Source organism: Parasteatoda tepidariorum, chromosome X1, assembly GCF_043381705.1.
Source record: "Parasteatoda tepidariorum isolate YZ-2023 chromosome X1, CAS_Ptep_4.0, whole genome shotgun sequence".
Lineage (NCBI taxonomy): Eukaryota > Metazoa > Arthropoda > Arachnida > Araneae > Theridiidae > Parasteatoda > Parasteatoda tepidariorum.
This window is the reverse complement of record NC_092214.1, coordinates 64,348,010-64,368,468: the sequence shown is the minus strand read 5'-3', so window position 1 is coordinate 64,368,468 and position 20,459 is coordinate 64,348,010. Positions and strand designations below refer to the sequence as shown.

At 26.6% G+C, this 20,459-nt stretch overlaps 1 protein-coding gene across 1 annotated transcript in view; it reads right to left on the bottom strand.

Annotated features, from left to right (window-relative positions):
• LOC107452620 (homer protein homolog 2) overlaps nt 1-20,459 on the bottom strand; it is a 256,966-nt gene that overhangs the window by 218,739 nt on the left and 17,768 nt on the right. The window contains exon 2 of the mRNA XM_016069155.3: nt 195-351. Coding sequence (XP_015924641.1) covers nt 195-351 — 157 coding nt within the window. The remainder of the gene's footprint in view (nt 1-194; nt 352-20,459) is intronic.

Below are 20,459 nucleotides of genomic sequence, written 5' to 3'. Positions count from 1 at the left end.
TCTTAACCATAACATACCTTTATTACATGCATATAAATAACAAATATTATAGCACACACTACTAGTATATGATAGTTACCGGGAGACATTTTTAAATGTTGTAAGGGTACCACAATTTAGAAATCACTGACATAATGCATATAAATAAATTTAGAGTAGCTTAAAATCAAATGTTTTAAACTCTTTTTAAATACCTTTGATCCTTCAACGCTGATTATTCTGTAAAAATTTCGTGTAGAATCGAAGAAAAATCCAACGTTGACTGCTTGCGAACTGGCTGGAACCCACGACCTTTTAGTCTTTGGATCAATGTGGAAGACATGGGCTTTTGTAGTAAATATGGGTAGCTCCCTATAAAAAGAAAAAAGTATAAATATAATTCACTTATTGGAGCCTCAAATCAATTAAATGGTCAAAAAATTTAAAAATTTTAAAAAACTGATACGGTGTAAAGATTGAAGTGAGACGCGTAAAATTGTGACAAAAAAAAGCATTTCTTAAAGAACAGTTTTTAAAATTAATAGCCTTGGAATTGGTGTTTTATCACACATAGTAAATAAGACCCAAAGCAATATTATTGTATTCCATAGTTAGGCATTACACTTTAACAGAATACGTGCAATCTAGTAGTAAGGGGCAAAAGACTAGTTAGTTATTTTGTAAATGCACTGTAAAAAATTCCGGATCAAATTACTGCAAAAAGAACAGGCAACCTGGGTGCAGAATCCGTAAAATCCATTTTTAGTGTAACATTTTATAACCTAATTTTTAGAGTAATATTTAAATTTACTGTTAATATTACTATTATGATTTTACAGTTAATATTACTATATAATATTAGATTTTTTTGTACCGGAAAATTTTACGTTAAAAATGGATGTAAAGGTAAAAATTACCGGTACCCTGAGTGCCGGTACATTTTACAGTAATTTGATTCGGCATCTTTGCAGTGTGGTCGGTCCTTTTTAAGACAAAAGATTTAAAACTATGACTATTTTGAGGTGTTTATACAAAAAGTAATTCGTAATAACCACTCTACACATAGATTTTTAAAATCCTTTTTAAAAAATATACACATTTCAATGAGGAAAAAACAAAAAAACGACATATAGCAAACTACTTAGAACGATTGCACTAAAAACATCAAAACCATTTTGATTCTCGGAAGAGAGCAGTTTAAAGTCAAATATTGGTCAAATAAATTAACATTCAAGTTTCATCAAATAGTATAACTTTTTTCCACACTTAGTATACTTACACTGATTTACGACACCAAATGAGAATCTTTTTATAAAAAATTTCTAAAATTATGCATTAAATGGAGTTATTACCAAACAGTCTGTATAAAAACAGCTCTTTAAAAACTATCCACATTTAAAAATTTTAAAGCATACTCTAAGATTTTACAATTTCTTGATTAGTTCACCTGACATTAAAGTTTTCGGGGCACTCAAAAGTAAATAATGTATAATAAATAGTTTAAAAACACAAACATGAAATTACATTTCTCAAAATTGTAATTTCATACATCTTTATAAGTGCAGCATATTTTTGAATGAACCATTACCTAGCCATTACCACTACTTTTACATTATTATTAGATATTTATATTATTAAAAGATACAAAATTTTAATTTTTATCCTAAAATGCCACCTTAACTTATTAGTGTGATACGTATTGCATAAGTAGTGATATGCATTTCAATTGCTATCGAACTAATCAAAGCTAAGGACACGTAATGGTTATTCCTGATATAAATATTACCAAGGTCTGAAACCATTTCAACCTCTTATAAGTGAGAAAGAGAGCAGCTAAAACATAGCGAAATAATGTGCATCTTTTACAAATAATTCAATAAGCTCAACTTAAATTCATTTAATATTTATAATACAAATTTATAGAAATACGCAATAATCACTCATGCAATGAATCCATATGAAAATAAAATAGTTTACTATTTTAAAACAGAGTTACGAATAATAAATTAGATTAGTTTTAATTTGCTACAGCGTTAAAATGGGAAGTTGCACGATGGGGCAAATTTTGAAGCATCAAAGAGCATTAAACCAAATTTCCAACTTATTCAATATGTTAAATGTTTAATCAATTTTAGACTGCAGTTTAAACTGCAGAACATGCGAAAGTCATTATGCAGAGTAAGCATTGAGTTCATTTGTATTAAATGGACAGGTGAATATGAAATTTATGTACAGTGAAATTTCAAGGAAGCGACCACTCTCTCTGTTCTAAGGTAAAATGGTCGTTAATGGAGGTTGGTCATTCTTAAGGGTTACCCTCATTGACTTCAAAATGTTATCGAAGGTACATGATTTTTCGCAAGCAATTTTAATTTTTCCCGGTTTCATTTTCTTGGTGCGGAAATGTCACTTCTGTTGGCGTCACGAAAACCGGATCGATAAACAAAATTTATCGTCGGTAAAAAAGACCTTAAATTATGTGCAAAAACAAATTTACCATTTATGAATAATAGAACTATTTTAAATAAATAAACAATTACGGTTTTTGTTCAAATTTGCATTTCATTTTACATCATAAGAATTAGTTAGTTTTAAAAAATGAAAAGAGGTTTGCTTGCTTGAGATGCTTACTTTTTTCTAAAATAACTTTTTTTCTAATTAATTAACTTTCAAATCTAAAAATAAATCATTGATAGCAGTCTGTCATTCATGAAGTTGTCATTCTCTTTCAGAAATCGTCAAAAAGATCTTTTTCAAATTATTTCGAATACATATCAATCTACTTATTTGTATTGTTAATATTCTTAGTTTTGATATTTTTTCGTGTTTCCTTATTTGACCTTCTACGCATTTCGTGCAGAGAATTAATTGCCCGGTAGCTGGGGGAGGTTTTGATGGTCTCTCCAAAAGATTTTCCTCAACACTAAGTCAATGGAAAAAATTCCGTGCCACCCAAAAGTGGCTACAAATAGAGGAGGTCACTACACAGAGGTGGTCTTTCCTGGAGGTGTCACTGTAGTTCATAACTCCTGTTGCTAAGTTATAAAGCACCAAGAGGTAAACACAAAATTCCTAACATATATAATAACCATGAAAGTTAAAATTAAATTAATTCATGCATTGATTCAGATAAGTTAATTTTAATCACTAGATCAAGATCAATAACAATAATAAAAATGACATTAACAAATTCTACGTATTTTCCGAGTAGTATATAAACACTCTAATCTTTTTTTTAAAATAATTAATAAATATTAAATAATAAATGAATTTCTTAAATAATTACTCAAATTTGGTTTCTGTTCGGTTCTGATTAGAATTGTGCAGATAAATTTTAAATTTTATAACATTTTTTTTCAATTTTACATAACATACATTTACATTTACCAGTACATTTATGTGTCTTGAATAGCTGATTCAAATTAATTGATGCAGTGATTCAAATATATTAATTTTAAACATTAGATAAATAACAATAATAAAATGACATTATGTATGACAATGACATTATATATTCTCCAGGTAGTATGTAAACACTAATAATTATTAGTGATCAATATCAAAAATAAAAATGACATTATCAAATTTTATGTATTTTCCGAGTAGTATAAACACTAATATTGTTTTAATGTTTTTTAAATAATTAATAAAGTAATATTAAAAAATTAATTATTTTCAGATAATTAAATAACTACTCAAATTTGATTTGTGTTCATTCTATTCATTTAAAGTAATCAATAAATTAATATTAAATAATTAATAATTTAAGGAAATTTTATATTATTTAATTTTATTGTTTTAATTACATAGCATCATTAATTTCAATTCAAAGCATTTCTTAAAGAAAACATTAAGAATTTAATGTCATTTAAATATGTTTGGATAAAAAGCAGTTCTTTAATATGAATAACATAGAATCAAGTAAATCGAATCTTGATTCAATTCAAATCATCCGATTAACTTTCAAGAGGATTACTCGAATCACAGAATTAATTCAGTAATTGCACTTCAGTTAAATAGATTAAAAAAAGTGTTAAACAAAACCTCCACCATAAAATAGTTTAGCATGAAAAAATACATACATTTACAGAAGTACGCAACATCGTAAACAATATTTCAACAGTTTGCTGATAAACTGAAATGCGAGATTCGAGAAATATATTCTATTGGCAATATTCAAGTTATAAGATGCAAACTTTACAAAAAAAAAATTCAACTCTTGCAGTTATTTTATACGACAACCAAGCATAAATCATCAAAAGCGACGTACCAAAAAAAAAAAAAAAAAAAAAAAAAAAAAAAAAAAAAAAAAAAAAAAANAAAAAAAAAAAAAAAAAGAGCTATGGTGGTCCGAGGAAAATGCTGATTGATGCCCTGGATTCATGCTCTCATATTATTTGCTAGCAGTTAAAAAGAAAATTTAAATCGATAAGAATATATAATTTGAACGATTCGAAAGATGACAGGAAAAAAATCAGCTTTCGAGTCGAAATTATAAGCTATTCTATGGATTAAAACAGTTTCAGATATTCGAGTAAATATATAATCCTGTCTTCATCTCTTGGCTCGGAGCTTTTTTAAAAATGCATTAAAGAGAGGTAGCCAAACACAAACAATAACAAAAAAACAAATAAATAATTTTTTTAAATAATAACACTAAAAAATATGAGGTTCCTCATCAGAATGTTTTAATAATTAGTAACATTTGCATACATAAAAGTTAGTAATTGTTAAAGATAGGAACTACCTTTGTACAGTACATAAATAAGGAAAGTATATATATAATTCTTTTTAATAAATTTTCTTTTTTGCATTTTTTTTCTTCATCTTAATGTAGAGATGTCTTTCGTGAAAAATGATCCATTCAAAACTTCGGAATCATTTTTCGAGAAAGTTCATAAAATTATTTTGATTAAAACTTGACAAATTTTATTTCAAAAGTTGTTAAAACAGTATGATAAAATTTATCTCATAAGACATAAATGTTTCGCATTTCCATATTTAAAGCATCATCAGTGTTCTGAAAGCATCATCAGTGTTCTCTTTTCACAGTTAACAAACAGTTTTTCATATATATTTTTCCTTACATGCTTATGAGCAAAAAAACTATTTTTTTTAATGATTTTACATGATCTTTAAAGACAGTACCTGATCATCTGGTAGTTGATGGTGCAATAAAATTATAAATTTTGCAATTTGAAATTGAAATTTTTGTAATTTGAAATTTTTATAATTTGCAATTATAATTTTTTTTAAATGTTTAAATAAATGAAAAATTATTTCTATAAGATTTAAATTCTCTTAAGAAACAGTAAAATGATCAAAAAGCGTAAAGAAAGAGTGTAACATTTTAAAACTACATTTAATTTCTTAAATAAAACAAAAATTATTGCCAAATACTTTAAATTCTCTTTAAAAATAAAAGAAAAAAAACCCAAAGAAAATGATGAAATTCGAGCTCACAATGAAAACAATGAACTAAAACTTAATATACGAAGAAAATACTTATTTTAAATATTATTTCCCAAATAATGTCGCTGCAAACTTGAAATAAGTGAGAAAGAAAAATCAAATTATAATAATTCGGCGAGTACTACACATATCTATATCCGCATACTCCTAAAGAAATATTTTATCAACAAACAATTTTTTCCCTTCAAAGATTTGATTTTAGTAAGAGGAAACAAGATGAGAAAACAATTCACTAAATTTTATTAAGATAAGATTTTATGAAATTTCACTTCCACTCAAAAACAATAAATAATTTCGAAACAAAGTAAACATTTATTTTTTATTAGTATATAAAAAAAAGAAAGCAAAAGTATAAATTTAAGATATAGAAACGAACAATACAAATATAACACGCAGTAAAAAGCATTGTTTTTCGGATTAAAAAGAAAATAAAAAGGACCTAACTGAAGGAAGAAAAAAAAAGATTCAGGTCAGTGTTAAGTTTTAATTTAACAAGCTTTAACAAAGGAAAGTCCTTGTACAATGACAAGAAAATTTAATTAACAAAGTGTTATCTTAGCAAGACTTTTACGCATCAAATTTAATTGAAGAAGTTTGAAGAGGAGAGTCAAATTAACTCAAAGATGAAGGAGAGCCGGAATTTGAATAATGAATATTGCTGCGTAAGCTTATTACGAAATTACCGTGAGCTTTCGAAATCTTTATAAAATTGAATGATTCTGGATTAGAATTTCATTTTAATTACGTATTAAAAATAATTAGTAGTAGTTGAAGATTTAAGTTTTAAGCTACAAAATATCCTTTAGTTTGAAGATATTGTAGAACACTTACAACGCAGTAACTTTATATAAGCACATTTTTTTAATTAAAAATAAATAACACGGAATGAAAATCAATATTTTAGTTTCAGAAATCTTATATTTTATTAATTTGTCGCTGAACTAAATTACATTCAAGGAAATAAAACAAGACGGTTTATGCTAGAAAATCAAGCTTATTGCTTGATTTTCTTGCATAGACCTGATCAAAAATACTTGTTTTCGTTTGTAATTTATTGTCGGTTCCAGTAACCTCTGAAAGTTTTAAACCTTATTGCTAAGTAGGAAAAATCACATGGCCTGTAAAGTTACAAAATAATCCTCTCCGAATTTCTTGAGAAATTTAAAAAAATTTCAAAAACTGAAAGTGTCTCTTCCCTTATTGTAGGGTTGTGTATATATCCAAGGTTCGGAAGAACCATTGAAAAAATATTAATAAAAAAACATTTTGCTGCAGAAAAAAAAAATAATGGAATACAAAATAAGATGTCTCAAGTGGTCAAAAAAGTATACAATCCCACTAACTAAATCACGTAGCTTCAGTATTTAAATATTCCGAGAAACACAAAGCATCTGTTTATTTATTTGCTTTGTTAAGAGCTTTTCCAATCTATAAAACAGCTTTCGAATTTAAAGTAGAATTTCAAATGAGGTCAATTTAAATAATACTTTTCTACATCTTCACTTAAAGTAAAATTCTTCACAAAATAAGACTTCGAAAGTAATAGCTTAAAATTTCAAATAAATAAAAAATAATTAAAAAATAAAAACTTAAGACGTCCGTTTGAAAATACGTCACGTCAGCTATTAGTATTATTTTATTTCTCTTTTTATCTTAATTTAAAAACGATTTTTCTGTTTATTTAAACTTTCCCCGATCTGTCTTTGAAATAGAATATAAACTACATAAATTCTAAATGGTGTGTATGAACAACCCTTTGTGGTGGGGGAGGGTAGGGGAGTTTAAGGGGCCACAATTTCATGATAGTAACATCAGTGTCAATTATGTAAAATTGAAGGATTTTGAGGATGCTTGCCGTTTTAAGAATAAATAAATAAAAGAATAAAATATCACTCAAAATAAAACGTTGCTTCAAAATAAAGCATCGCTTACGGCCAATTTTAAATTTTATGATGAAAACTATGAACACGAGAAAAACCTATTGAAAGTACAAAATGAAACATTTACCCATTATTCAATTTTTTTTTTAATTAAACATTTACAAAATTGAAATATTCGAAACATTTTTAAAAGGGATGAGATTAAATGGAATAATGGTAGAGATTTAAGAGACCCTGGCCCCAACGTTCATCTATCTTTATACTATACATATATTGTTTTACCATTCACATTTCAAAATAAATAAATAATTGGAACTATGAATTTGATGAAAGCTATGAACACGAGAAAAACCTATTGAAAGTACAAAATGAAACATTTACCCACTATTCAATTTTTTTTTTAAATTAAACATTTACAAAATTGAAATATTCGAAACATTTTTAAAAGGGAAATGAGATTAAATGGAATAATGGTAGAGATTTAAGAGACCCTGGCCCCACCGTTCATCTATCTATCTTTATACTATACATATATTGTTTTACCATTCACATTTCAAAATAAATAAATAATTTGAATTATGAATTTGATGAAAGCTATGAACACGAGAAAAACCTATTGAAAGTACAAAATGAAACATTTACCCATTATTCAATTTTTTTAAAGTTAAACATTTACAAAATTGAAATATTCGAAACATTTTTAAAAGGGAAATGAGATTAAATGGAATAGTAGTAGATATTTAAGAGACCCTGGCCCCAACTTTCATCTATCTCTATACTATACATATATTGTTTTTTACCATTCACATTTCAAAATAAATAAATAATTTAAAAACGAAAAACATTAAAACAAATACAATTTGAAAACACAATGAAAATAGAATAACTAAAAATCCTTTATAAAGAGGAAAACTCCTTATTAATTACTCAATTAATGTGTAAGACATAAAAATTAAAACTCAAGAAATTCTCGAACATTTTAACTAAAAAAATTATTACTTTAAACAAGACCCATTATTTTAAAGGATTAAAATAAAATTACTTATTAAAAATTCCAAACGGTTATGCTTACAGAAACTGTGCGGGTGAGCTTAAATTTTTTAAATACATTTAAAAATATTTCAGGCATTTCGATTAACATAATAAAAATTCTTTTGTAAGCGAAATAATTAGGGATAGTAATATTTATAAACCAGAAATATTGTTTAAATAATGAAATGGTTACTCTTCTCTGCATACATAAAAAATATATATCTGACATCATTTCAGCTAATTTTTAAGTAAACCGACCTCCTAAATCGGAATATGATTCCTATATCTCCCCATCCTCAATGTTTTCTACAGAACCCCTACCCCATGCTGATCACTTTTCGATAATTAAATCGCTATGGATTTGATTTGAACGAAGGAAAAATGATCCTTTTTACCGCTTAACTTTTAATGAGGGGGCGAGTGACGTAAAAAACTCACTAGCATATTCATAGCACCCAATTTGTAACAAGCAGGGAAATTTCAGAAAGATTTGTACCCTTCAATTTAAAAATAATATTACAAATTATCGTTTTTTTTCTGGGTTTTTTATTTGCGATTTTTAAAATTACTTTCTACATATTTCTGATTTCACCCCTCCTTTCTCCCCAAACACCGTGAACCAGGGTGCGTAGCCAAATTATTCAACAAAAAATAAGCACCTTTTAAGCACTCAAAAAATATTGTTAAGCACTTTAAAAAATATCATAATTAGGCAGGGTTGGAAAGTTTTTGACAATCGACGGTTTTGTCTTGTTTTAACCGTCATGTCAAAAAAAAAAAAACTTTTGGCATTATTTTTGACAATTGTCAAAAGTCATGAAATTTTGAATCATGTAAACCGAATGGCGTTTTCATACGCTACGGGAATGCCGAAATAGCCGAAATAGATACGCCGAAATAGATTGGGGTTGAATTAATTATGAAAACGTTGAATAGAACAATCTGAACTGTGTCTTATTGCATAATTCGAAGCGAAAATCAACTGTTGAAAAAGGTAAAATGAAGCACTTTTTAAAAACACCCAATGAAAAAAGCACCTTTAAGGGCTTTTAAAAAACGAAAATCGAAAATAAGCACCTTTAAGCACTTTTTAAAAGCGCTGCGCACCCAGTGCACTAACAAACATATTATGATGCACTGATTAAAACTTTAATCTAAAATTTTGGACAACGTGCTAAAAATATTTTTACCATTTTTTATACGACCTATGTTTGATTTAATTTTACAATCAACAGCTACGCCAATAACATTCAAACGCCATATATTGCATACTATTGACTAAAAATTAAAGAAAAAAAACGAATATATTCAAATTAATGAGCGGAAGAATATATCAATTTATTTTTGGATAATCAATACATGCTGGAATCGTCAGTTACTAATTTTTATTTTTGCGAACCATACGCATTCGTGAGCTTTAAGAAAAAGATACATAATTTTTTTTACTAATAAACAAACTTATAACAAATAAAACACGCTATTTAACTTCACTGATTATAAATTCATACGTCAAGATACAAGTAACTACACTAAACAAAATCAACGACAAATTTACAAAAAATTATTTAAAAAAATGAAATTTTGCTTCTTATCATTACTAATCAGAATTAATGTTTGGGATGTCATTAAACATTAGAAAAAGAAAGTAGCATCACTTAAAGAAAAAGATTTAAGATAAAATAGCAAGTTCCTTTTCATAGATCCACCCTTGGCGAATGTCCAAAGTCATTCTTTTTCATTTGAAACCTCTTGTTCTAGTGAACTTGATGCTTCGTATACCTGCATCGTCAAGAAAGCATGTTAGAATAACTAAATACCTGTCACTGTTTGATTTTTGTAACAAATCAGAAAAGAAAAAAAAGAACTTTTTTTACTGTTATAGCAGCTGTTCGTTTTGAACAGTAGCCAATTTTTTGGCTACCTTTAATGGGAATTGTAAACACATTTTCAAAAGTCTGTCTAACCTAAATACTGCAAGCGTGCAAATATTTAACTATTTTGATTGACTTTTTTTTTGTACTGAGGTAATATAAAGTCTTTAAAGCATTTTCTTTTTTACTCAGAGACTACATAGTGCTCAAAGTCAATAACAAAAAAAAATAATTCCATTGCTTATACTAATTTGTGATTAAAAAAATAACATAAAATAAGGTTTATTTTTATTGCACAAAAAAAGGAAGAAAAATTTCGCCAGCGAGAAATTGGAAAAAAAAATAGGCGCAAAAGCTCAGTAACGGAATTAATCATTTCCCGCAATAAGCTTTGTCTTCCTCCTTAATCGAAGATTTTTTAATGAGTTTTAGTGACTGGTCATATTTTCTTTATCTTAATTATTGTGTAAAGTTCACTCCTTTTACATCAAATCTGCAGATAAAACTATAGGCTTTAAACAAGGATCCTCTTAGATATTTATTGTGCGTACTAAAGATTCTCAACAGCCAAGCAATTGAACTGACATTAAAATTAAATCTGTTGCAATTAAACTTCATGCAACAATTAGTTTTCATTAATAATGTAATGATTACAAATTATGTTACTTATTAATTATAAGAATAATCAGGACTCGAAATTAGCAATGGTCCTTTGATCTGCGACTACCATAAAATAATTATCAACAAGATTTTGAAAATGATCTAAAGGTTGATTGTCAATGAGTAATTAACGGGCCGGTAGCATTTTTGGGGACTATCATCAACAATGAAATTTTCGCCTTAGCTTTATGGCAGGACAAAAAAAAAATTACGATATAGTACAAATAACATGCAAAATGTCCCGCAATATGAAGAAAAGAAATGCTATTAAAATAACTGGTTAACTGGACTTGGATCAACAAATTTTTATTATGTTTCATTATATTCTTAATTCCTAATTTTAAATGGTAAAGAAAAAAACATTAAATTCATTGTAGTAGTAATTACATTCTTGATTATGAAAAATATATATTTTTTATAAATTTAAAAATAGATAGCTCTTAATAAAAAATTAAAGTTGACGAATTAAAAAAAACTCAAATTATAAGAAAATAGCGTATTTTTAAAATCTTTTGAGGCCCACTTTTTCATTTGATACACTAACATTTATTATTTAAATTCTCAAACATCAAACAAAATGAATAAAAAATACATTTAATAGAGATCTTTTTATCGAACTTACCCAATTTTCGCAAGTTTATAAAAAATAATAAATTTTTTAACTAAGTGAAATTATGAAAATGTAGTCAGTTATGGATAAGGAAAACTTTTTTTCCACATACTAATTATAAATTGAAATTAGTTTTTTCTATAAAGAAAACTTTAATTGGAAGATCAAAAAATTGCATTTATCTTATTAAAACTTAAAACATTTTATTATACATTTTGGAGAAAAAAATTCTGTAAATTTACCATACTGTATGGTAATAACATTTCTAGCAAAAAATAATAATAATTTTGGTAAATAAAACCAAAATATACGGTATTTAAACCACTCGTTTGGTATTTTTTTCCGTTCATATGATAATGGTTTACCGGAAATTCCGGTTTTCAAAATTATAGTTCTTCATTTAGTAAAATAATATGAAGCAAAAAAATAAATTTAACTGAATAAATGGTTTTTACGCCATGCTAAAATGTCTTGATTTTATGTCATGATAAAATTACAAAGTTTTACCACATTTCCCAATTTTTTTCATGTAATTATAAAAATATATTTTTGTTAATTTTACCAGAACCATTACCAAAGCCCTTCTGTAAAAATTACTGAGCTTGGTGTTCCAATAGAGCCAGAAATACGGTAAATTTTACTATATTCTCGTGGTTTTTAACATACTTTTTTCTCAGTGTGCCTTTAGGCTTCTAGAAAACTCCACAAGACTCATAGATTTGTTTTCAAGAATTGAAAATGTTTGACACGAAAGCCAGATAATGGTTGTTAATAATATCACTATGATTGTTATAACATCTCTAACATAACTTTTATATATTAGAAAAATTTCTAAAAAAATACAAAAATCAGAAACATTTTCGATTAAACTCAGTAAAATTGTTAAAATGCAGTCTAGTTGGCAGATATGAAAATAGAAAATTTCATTCGACAAACAAAATATTAAAAACAAATACTACAAATAAAAGTTAAAATTAGTTTTCTCTATAAAAGGGAATTTCATTAGATAAAATGTTAAAACTAATTTCATTCATCTTATAAAAACTAGAAACAATGTTAGTGCGCCACTAAGCTTCTTGAAAATTCCATAAGACAAAAGCTCATTTTCAAGAATTGAAAAAGCTTAACACAAAAGCCTGATAATGGTTGTTTTAAAATACAGCACGAACAAATCAAACGGAGATTTAAATGAATTCTTTTGCGTTTAAGGAGAAAATTTATAAACAAAAAGGAAAAAATAATAAATAATTCATCGAGTTTTAATTGTCTTGGCAAACACGGGTGGATGGCTGAGATGCGTGAAAAATATGTCTGAAAAAAGAAAAAGAATCAGCATTTACATTCCTTAGAATTTGCGCCACCTGTTTCAAAAACACATTTCTCATGTTCTGCATTGCGATACAATTTTATTTTGAACTATAAAAAGGAAAATAGAGAGATAAGAATTTAATGTTAATGTTAAAAGACTTAGGAACATATATTTAAGTTCCCATAACAGCAACAATTTTAATTTTAATTTTAGAGAAACAATTTTAAATCAAGTACATAATTTTAAACTATAAAAATTAAAATTAGATCTGAATAGACTTTTCCAACAACGTACCATTCATTAAAATGTTTGTTTATACAAGGGGTCTACTAAAGTGTATATTTTCAAAGCGCCAGTACCAATTTTGTACACTGCCAAAAATTTTTCGGAAAAAATGGCTAAAAAACAATTTATTGAATGGTTATTNAAATGGAGTGTAATTTAAAATAATAAATAACCATATATAAAATGGTAATCAAACTGTTAAGTTTGAGAAAAACTGTTTATTAAATGCTTTCACCTCATACGGTTAAGCAATCAAAATTTTATCGCACCAACAAGAACCATCTACTGAAGCTACTTAGCTCTTTGCAACTGCGTACATATCATAGCCGAGCGGGCTTATCTGTCAAACTCATGACCGGCAGAGCTGGAGTTCGAGTCCTAGTGTTGACAACAGAATGTCTTCTCCACTCCTTTCAACGCATGAAGAATTTCCAGTGTCCGGCACTCTCCAATGCCCATTGCCTTACGAAAAGCCGAGCTCCTATGTCTAGTTAAATAATTAATTTTTTTATGTTTTTGAAAATGCTAGTTATAAATGGGTAACAAATCGTATAGTTTTGTATTCATGGTTTTATAACCATACTTTTTGTAAATGGTTTCAAAACCATAAAGTAAAAAAATATTCCTTACCGTAAACTTAACGGTTAATCGGATGGCCAGTTATTTTACCATAACTTTAGAATGAAAATTTTAACAGTGTAGCACATAGAATTGCAGTATTTAGAACTAAGTACCTGCTGCATAATTTGTAGAATTTCCACTTTTCATTTTTAAATAAAAATTAAGAATCACAGATATCGAAAGACTGAACCCATTGTAAGACATGAAATCATAGAAGTTAATAATAGGGCATATTTTTAGAATGTACAGTGCGCCACTCTAAGTAAATTTGTTTCAATAAATGGATCTTCACAAGTTAAAGGACTCAATCTTAATGATTTGAGAGGGTGACCTAAAATATTCTAAATAATTAGTACAGACAATATTTTAAGCTACGAAATCAGACACAAAAACGTACTTTTTCTAAATTAACATACCTTATCTAGATTGATTTAGATTTCTCGCAATCTGGAAAATATGGTCCCAATAGCGAATTAAAGAAGATTTCATAAAAAAAATAAAGTTCAGTAAATATTTATGATTTTTTTATTATTTTATTTAATAATAGTTGAAAATGTTTGAATTCTAAAGCATACAATTTTTTACATAATTTTAAAGAATGCAATTTTACATGGCAAAATACAAAATCTGTGCGAAATCAAATTTTAAAAATACGATTACGTGAGAAATAAAAATACGTAACAGTACCAGGTTTTTTCCCCCTTTTTCTGAAATGAGGTAACTTTTAAAGTTTATTTAATTTTAGTGAACACAATATATAACGAACGAACAAGCCCAATGTAACAAACAAACAGTTAAGTTCATTTGAAAAGAAATTTTGCTAATACATTAAAAAATTTATTACACCAAAAATGAATATTTGATTGTTGGCAGCAGTAACTTTAGCACAATATTTTTTTCTTTTAAAACGGATTAGATCACTTAGTCGTGATGTTTCTCACAATATTGGCAGTAAAACTGAGACAATATTGTACCCCTTGCTAAATGTATTTTTAAAGTTTTAACACTCAATGAATATTTGAATCTAGATAGCAGTAGAGTTTACAAAATAGTTTACTTTTAAAACGGATATGATCACAATATGGATTTATTTTTTTTATCGATAAGTTTTGTGCTTACAATTTTTCTCATTCAGGATTGTTTTTTACTGACACTGAGAAAAAGAACTGTCAAAACTACCAGAATATGGTAAAATTTACTGTGCTTCTGGTTCAATGAGAACACCAAAAAGCTCGGAAATTTTAACCGGAGCGCATTGGAAATGATTTTGGTAAAATTAATAATAAAATATGGTTTTATAATAAGTGTTAAAAATTGATAATTTTATTATAATACCTTAGAGCATGGCATAAAAACCATTTAAGAGGCTACATTTACTTTTTAGTTTTGTATTTTTCTCTAAATGTAGGATAATAAGAATTATAATTTTCAAAACAGGATTTTTTTACCATGTGAACAGAAATATGAGCAAATGAATGGTTTAAATACTATGTATTATGGTTTTATTAAAAAAAAATTTTAAGCAGAAATGTTATTTCTATACAGTACGATAATCTTACCTGAATTTTTTTCCCTCCCTTAATGACACTATCGACGGCACAAACTAAACTAAATTCGTGTCACTTGCTAAATACATTCAAAAAAATTTATTACTCTCTATGAATATTTAAATCTTGGTAGGAGTAGCATTTTGTTGGTTCTGGACACACTTCAAAATACATGTTTCAAAAAATGGACACATCTCAAAATATGTGTTTAAGATAATAAACACAGCAAAAAAGAAAAAGCACCATTACAATGTTAAACCCAAATTAAACAACTAAGCGACAAATTTAGTATTTATTTTTTTAAAACGCTAAGCATAATCATTACGAGGTAAAGTTCAGAAATTCAGGGTCGGGTATATTAGAGATTTAACTTTAGAAGCATGTCCTTGAATTCAGTACACTAAACGATAAAGTGATTTTAAAAAATCTAAATTCGTACAACGTCGATTTAATACCTTTATTATAAATTTATAGGACCCGTGACAGCCTGGTAAAAACATTTGTTGACTTTTAGTAGCTCTTCAAAAAAGAGTAATTTAAAAAAAATTTTTACTAAGTGATTTACGCAAATGGACAATCACATCACGAATTTATTTGGATTCATTAGTTTATTCTTTTAAAAAAGAATAATTTTCATATGAGATTTTGAACAACAGTATCAAATACCAAGTCCATTTTTTCAAACTCACATTTCGAGCGGTGTCTGCATTTTGAGCTGTGTCCGGGATTAAAAGCTCTAAGACGATTGGCAAAACAGATTATAAATACACCGAAAAAAAATTCTTTCCTTCACCAAAATTAACTGGATTTGTAATCGTATTACATTGTAATTGTAATCTCTAATGCACAGAAGCTAATCAAAAAGTTTCAGGCAGATTTTTTTTCATTTTCTCTGAACATTAAAAATATTCGCTATCCTTCAGAAAACAATTGAAACATTTCATTTACACGCATAAATATCTTGAATTTAAATTAAAAAAATTTCACGAAAACATGATTATTTCATATACAACGAAATAGTTTTACTTGTTATCCAATAATAGGGTAAACCAACCAGTGAAGGAACATTTCATATATATTGATCAAAATTAAGAATTTGAAAGTTTTTCTTTAGATTGATTGGTAACAATAGCTTACTGCCGAACAATAGGAAGTCATCTAGCAATGATTTGGATTACCTGGTCAAATAGACTTCTCTAGAAAAATTTTTGAATTTGTTATTATCTCTGCAACACCTTGTTCCTCTGAAAAAATTATAAGGTGAGTGTTTGTATTTATATGTTTGAAGTGGAATTAATTGCATGTAATAGTTTTATTTTTCTCACTGTGAAAAAGATAATTCAAAATATAGTTATTGAAGTTCCGTTTTATTTTTTTTAAGCATCATAGCATAATAAAGTACTGAAATAAGGGGGTGTTTATTCACTGGATCACCAAACGATGAAAAACCAGTGAAGGAACAAGTGTTCCTTTACTGGTTTTTTTTCTAAGTTAATGAAAATAAAAGATAAACTTTAATTTTCTTGTACCTTTAGTGATGTTCCGCATCAAAAGTATGTTAAAAATACGAAAAACAACTTCTAACCAGTGAGGGAACAGGCATGTTCCTTTACTGGGCATAGATTTCCCAGTGAATGAACAGTATGTGTTAATATGTTGACACTTTAATTTTCAATTCATGATTACAAAAAAAAGTTAACATTTTCCAAGTATTTATATGTTATAATTTCAAGAATAGGCTTGTTTTTAAATATTTGTATGGCTTATAAATTCATAAAGAGCATTAAAAAATAACCAAAATTAAGTGTTCCTTTACTGGGTGTTCATTCACTGGTAAGAGCTGTTCCTTCACTTGGTCTTCTTACTACTTGTTATTTGAACCTCCAAAACTTTAATACAATATTATGTAAGTTGTTACAATTTTTTTACATAATTTGCAATTAGTAACAAATATGTTGACACTGTCATTTAACTAAAATTACGAATTTTGAAATTAATATGATTTTTTAAAAGGCAAGCGAAGCTTAAGTGTTTCTTCACTGGTTAGTTTACCCTACTTGGATTAATTTTCTTGTATTGTGTTTCTAAGAGAAAAAAACATTAATTAAGAGAAATGTTTCTAAATTATAAATGAGATATTTTGTGCTGGGTAGTCAATGCAAGATTTTAAAAAAAAAAATGCTAAACAATAACGCTGTTAAAATTTCTCATTTTTATTGATTTTTCGAAAATTATTATCATTTAAGATACTTCATACAATTATAAGGAAAAGATCATGAAATTTGTCTCTCGCTATTTAAATTAAACTATTATTCAACTAATCTAATACCATAAAGTTAAACTACTAATTAACAAATTTTTAATCATTTTATTCGCCACTGGTTTTCAAATCCTGTAGTTTAGATTAAAAAGGTGAACAGGGCTTTACAGAGTGGAGCGAAGACTTAAACAAAAAATACATAAATGTAGTTAACATTAGAGTTAATGGATTTTCCTTTCTTACAGCAAACCCAAATATTTCAGTTTCAATTAAAAACTTGAAACGTTCGTTTGAATAATAAAACTAATTTTAAGAAGAGCTTCGAAGGGAAAAGATGGAAAGGAATTTTAATTGCAAAAAGAAAGGAGAAAACCACAACATTTAATAACAAAATTCTGAAAAATGTAACAGAACTTTTTTTTAGAGTTTAAAGAACAGAAATACAAATAAGAATGTCAATTATTAAATTAATTAAATTAAGTTACACATACAAAACATATATTACATAATAGACTGTACGGAGATTAAAATTTTTTTTTTCTTTTTTTTAACTATAGTTCAGCAGAGTTTCAATTATAATTTTATTTCCGATCCAGAGATTAGAAAAAAAATGGAACTGAGAATATTTTCAGTAGGATATGAAACGAAAAGTTAGAGAATCATCGAGAATATTCGAAAATTCAATTCAATTATTATTGTCATAAACCTCATTAAAGAAAACACTTTCAAAAAATACACAGTCTACATTTGGACTCAATGTTTTACAAATGTCTGGGGTTTTGCTGACGGTGAAACCGTAACCATAAAAATAAACAAATAATAACGCCCCTTCTCTTGTGATTAACATGTTCACATATAAAAGCATAATATATTATGATTATAACTAAACAAAAATGCACAGTTTAAAATTGGGTTGAATGCCGAGTTTAATGCCACAAGTGCCGGATTTGGTTGTACTGGGCCAAATTTAAGCAAGAGTCAAGGTAATTAAATCTTTTCAGTGTGTGTGTTTAGTATAGACAAAAATACAATAACTTAAAATTTAAAGTAATTTTTATCTTTGATCATACTTATTACTTATAATAATTCCCTAATTAGAAATTTTTTTAACTTATTATGTATTACTAAAATGGGAAATTAAGAACTAGTGTAAACCTGTATAGCACAATAATAATTATTCTCATAAAATGATTTAACTGACTTGTGAATAATATTTCACGAAACAATATTGAATTATTGTTAACAATAATGCACTAGATATGAAATAAAAGCTATATATTGCATGAAGAATTTGACTTACATCTAGTCATATAGTCTTTTTCATGTGCTTCGGATTTACATTTAACGCTTTATAACAATGAAATTTAACAAAACAAATGTTCATACTTGTACCAATTTTTCTCTTAATCACGAAAGCATACTAGGTTTTAAAACGTATATACAAAAATAAATAGATTTATCTTATTTATATTCCGATGTTCCCAACTTTCCTGCTAAATTCTAGACAACAAAAAAGTTTTACAGAAGGAAACCTTGTATATCAATGATTTTCATGAAGGTTTGTTAAAGGAAACTCAGATCCTTCAAACGTTTTGATTTTTAGAGGTTGGAAAAAATCGGAAAGTTTTTGACTTTAAAAATATTACAAATATAAGAACCAGAATTCGTGATTTTTTTGATTTTTTTAGAAAAAATAAAAAAAATCGGATTATTTTGATTTAAATCGGATTTTTTTGATTTTTATTCAAATACACTATAAGACCTTTAAATTATGATTAAAAAAACTTTATAAATGCTTGATCAAAATTTAATTAATATTAAAACTATATTATAACAATATTTTAAAAGCTCTAACTTACTAAAATAATTTTTCATTATAATGCATAGCGACCATTTTGATACAAAGGCATGATTGAAATTAAAAGACAAGATAAAATAGATAATTTAAAGAATATACTACTTTAACTAGTAACACAAAGTTTCAATTAGCACACCATAATTTTAATTTAAAATTGTGATCTCTTTTTTTTCTCATGATTTATAAAATGGCAAAATAAATGCAACAGATTGTGTTTATAAATGTTGTCATTCATCAAAAAATAAATATTCAATCTATATATTTTTATGTTAAAATATTCATTTTTAATCCTTTATCAAAATACATAAGTTAAGCTAAAAAACATTTTTAAAAAAATCTATGTACTCATTGGAATTTTTTTTCACAAAAGAAAATCTGATAATTTCAAAGATACCGTAAACATATTATGAGAAGAAAAATAAAAACCAGTTAATAACCCTACTGCTTCAAATAGACTTTGATAGGGAAGAATGACACTATATCAGGAAAAAAATATCTGAACTCAGCTTTTTTTTTTCTTTCTATTTTTGGCATATTAAGGTAATTTCTTTTTAATATAACCTCAAGCTTTAGAAATATAGAAATTTCCATCAATAAACTATAATGTAGATTTGAATTCCATGCTTTTTTAATCAAAAGGTAGAATTTTAATTAACATTTGCTTTTTTTCTTTTTGAAAAAAAACATGTTTATTTACTTTCTACAGCTATGCAAGTCTATATTAAGACAGCATTAAATATTTACTTTAATCTGTACTTTCAATGTTAAGAATCAAACATGTAATTTCAAATGTGTTTAACACACACCAAGAAAGAAAGTAATTTCGTTAACTAAAATTAATTAATGCAGCAATTTATTTAAAATAAATTTTAAAACTAAGAAAAGAAAATAATAAAAGTATCAATAATTTAAAGCACTGTTTTTTAACTTTTAAAATCAATATAATATATATATAAAAATCAATTGATTTAAATCAATGATTTTTTTAAAAAAATCATTTGATTTTAATCAAGATTTAAATCGTGATTTAAATCAAGCTGATTTAAATCAACGAACCCTGATAAGAGCCTTAAGT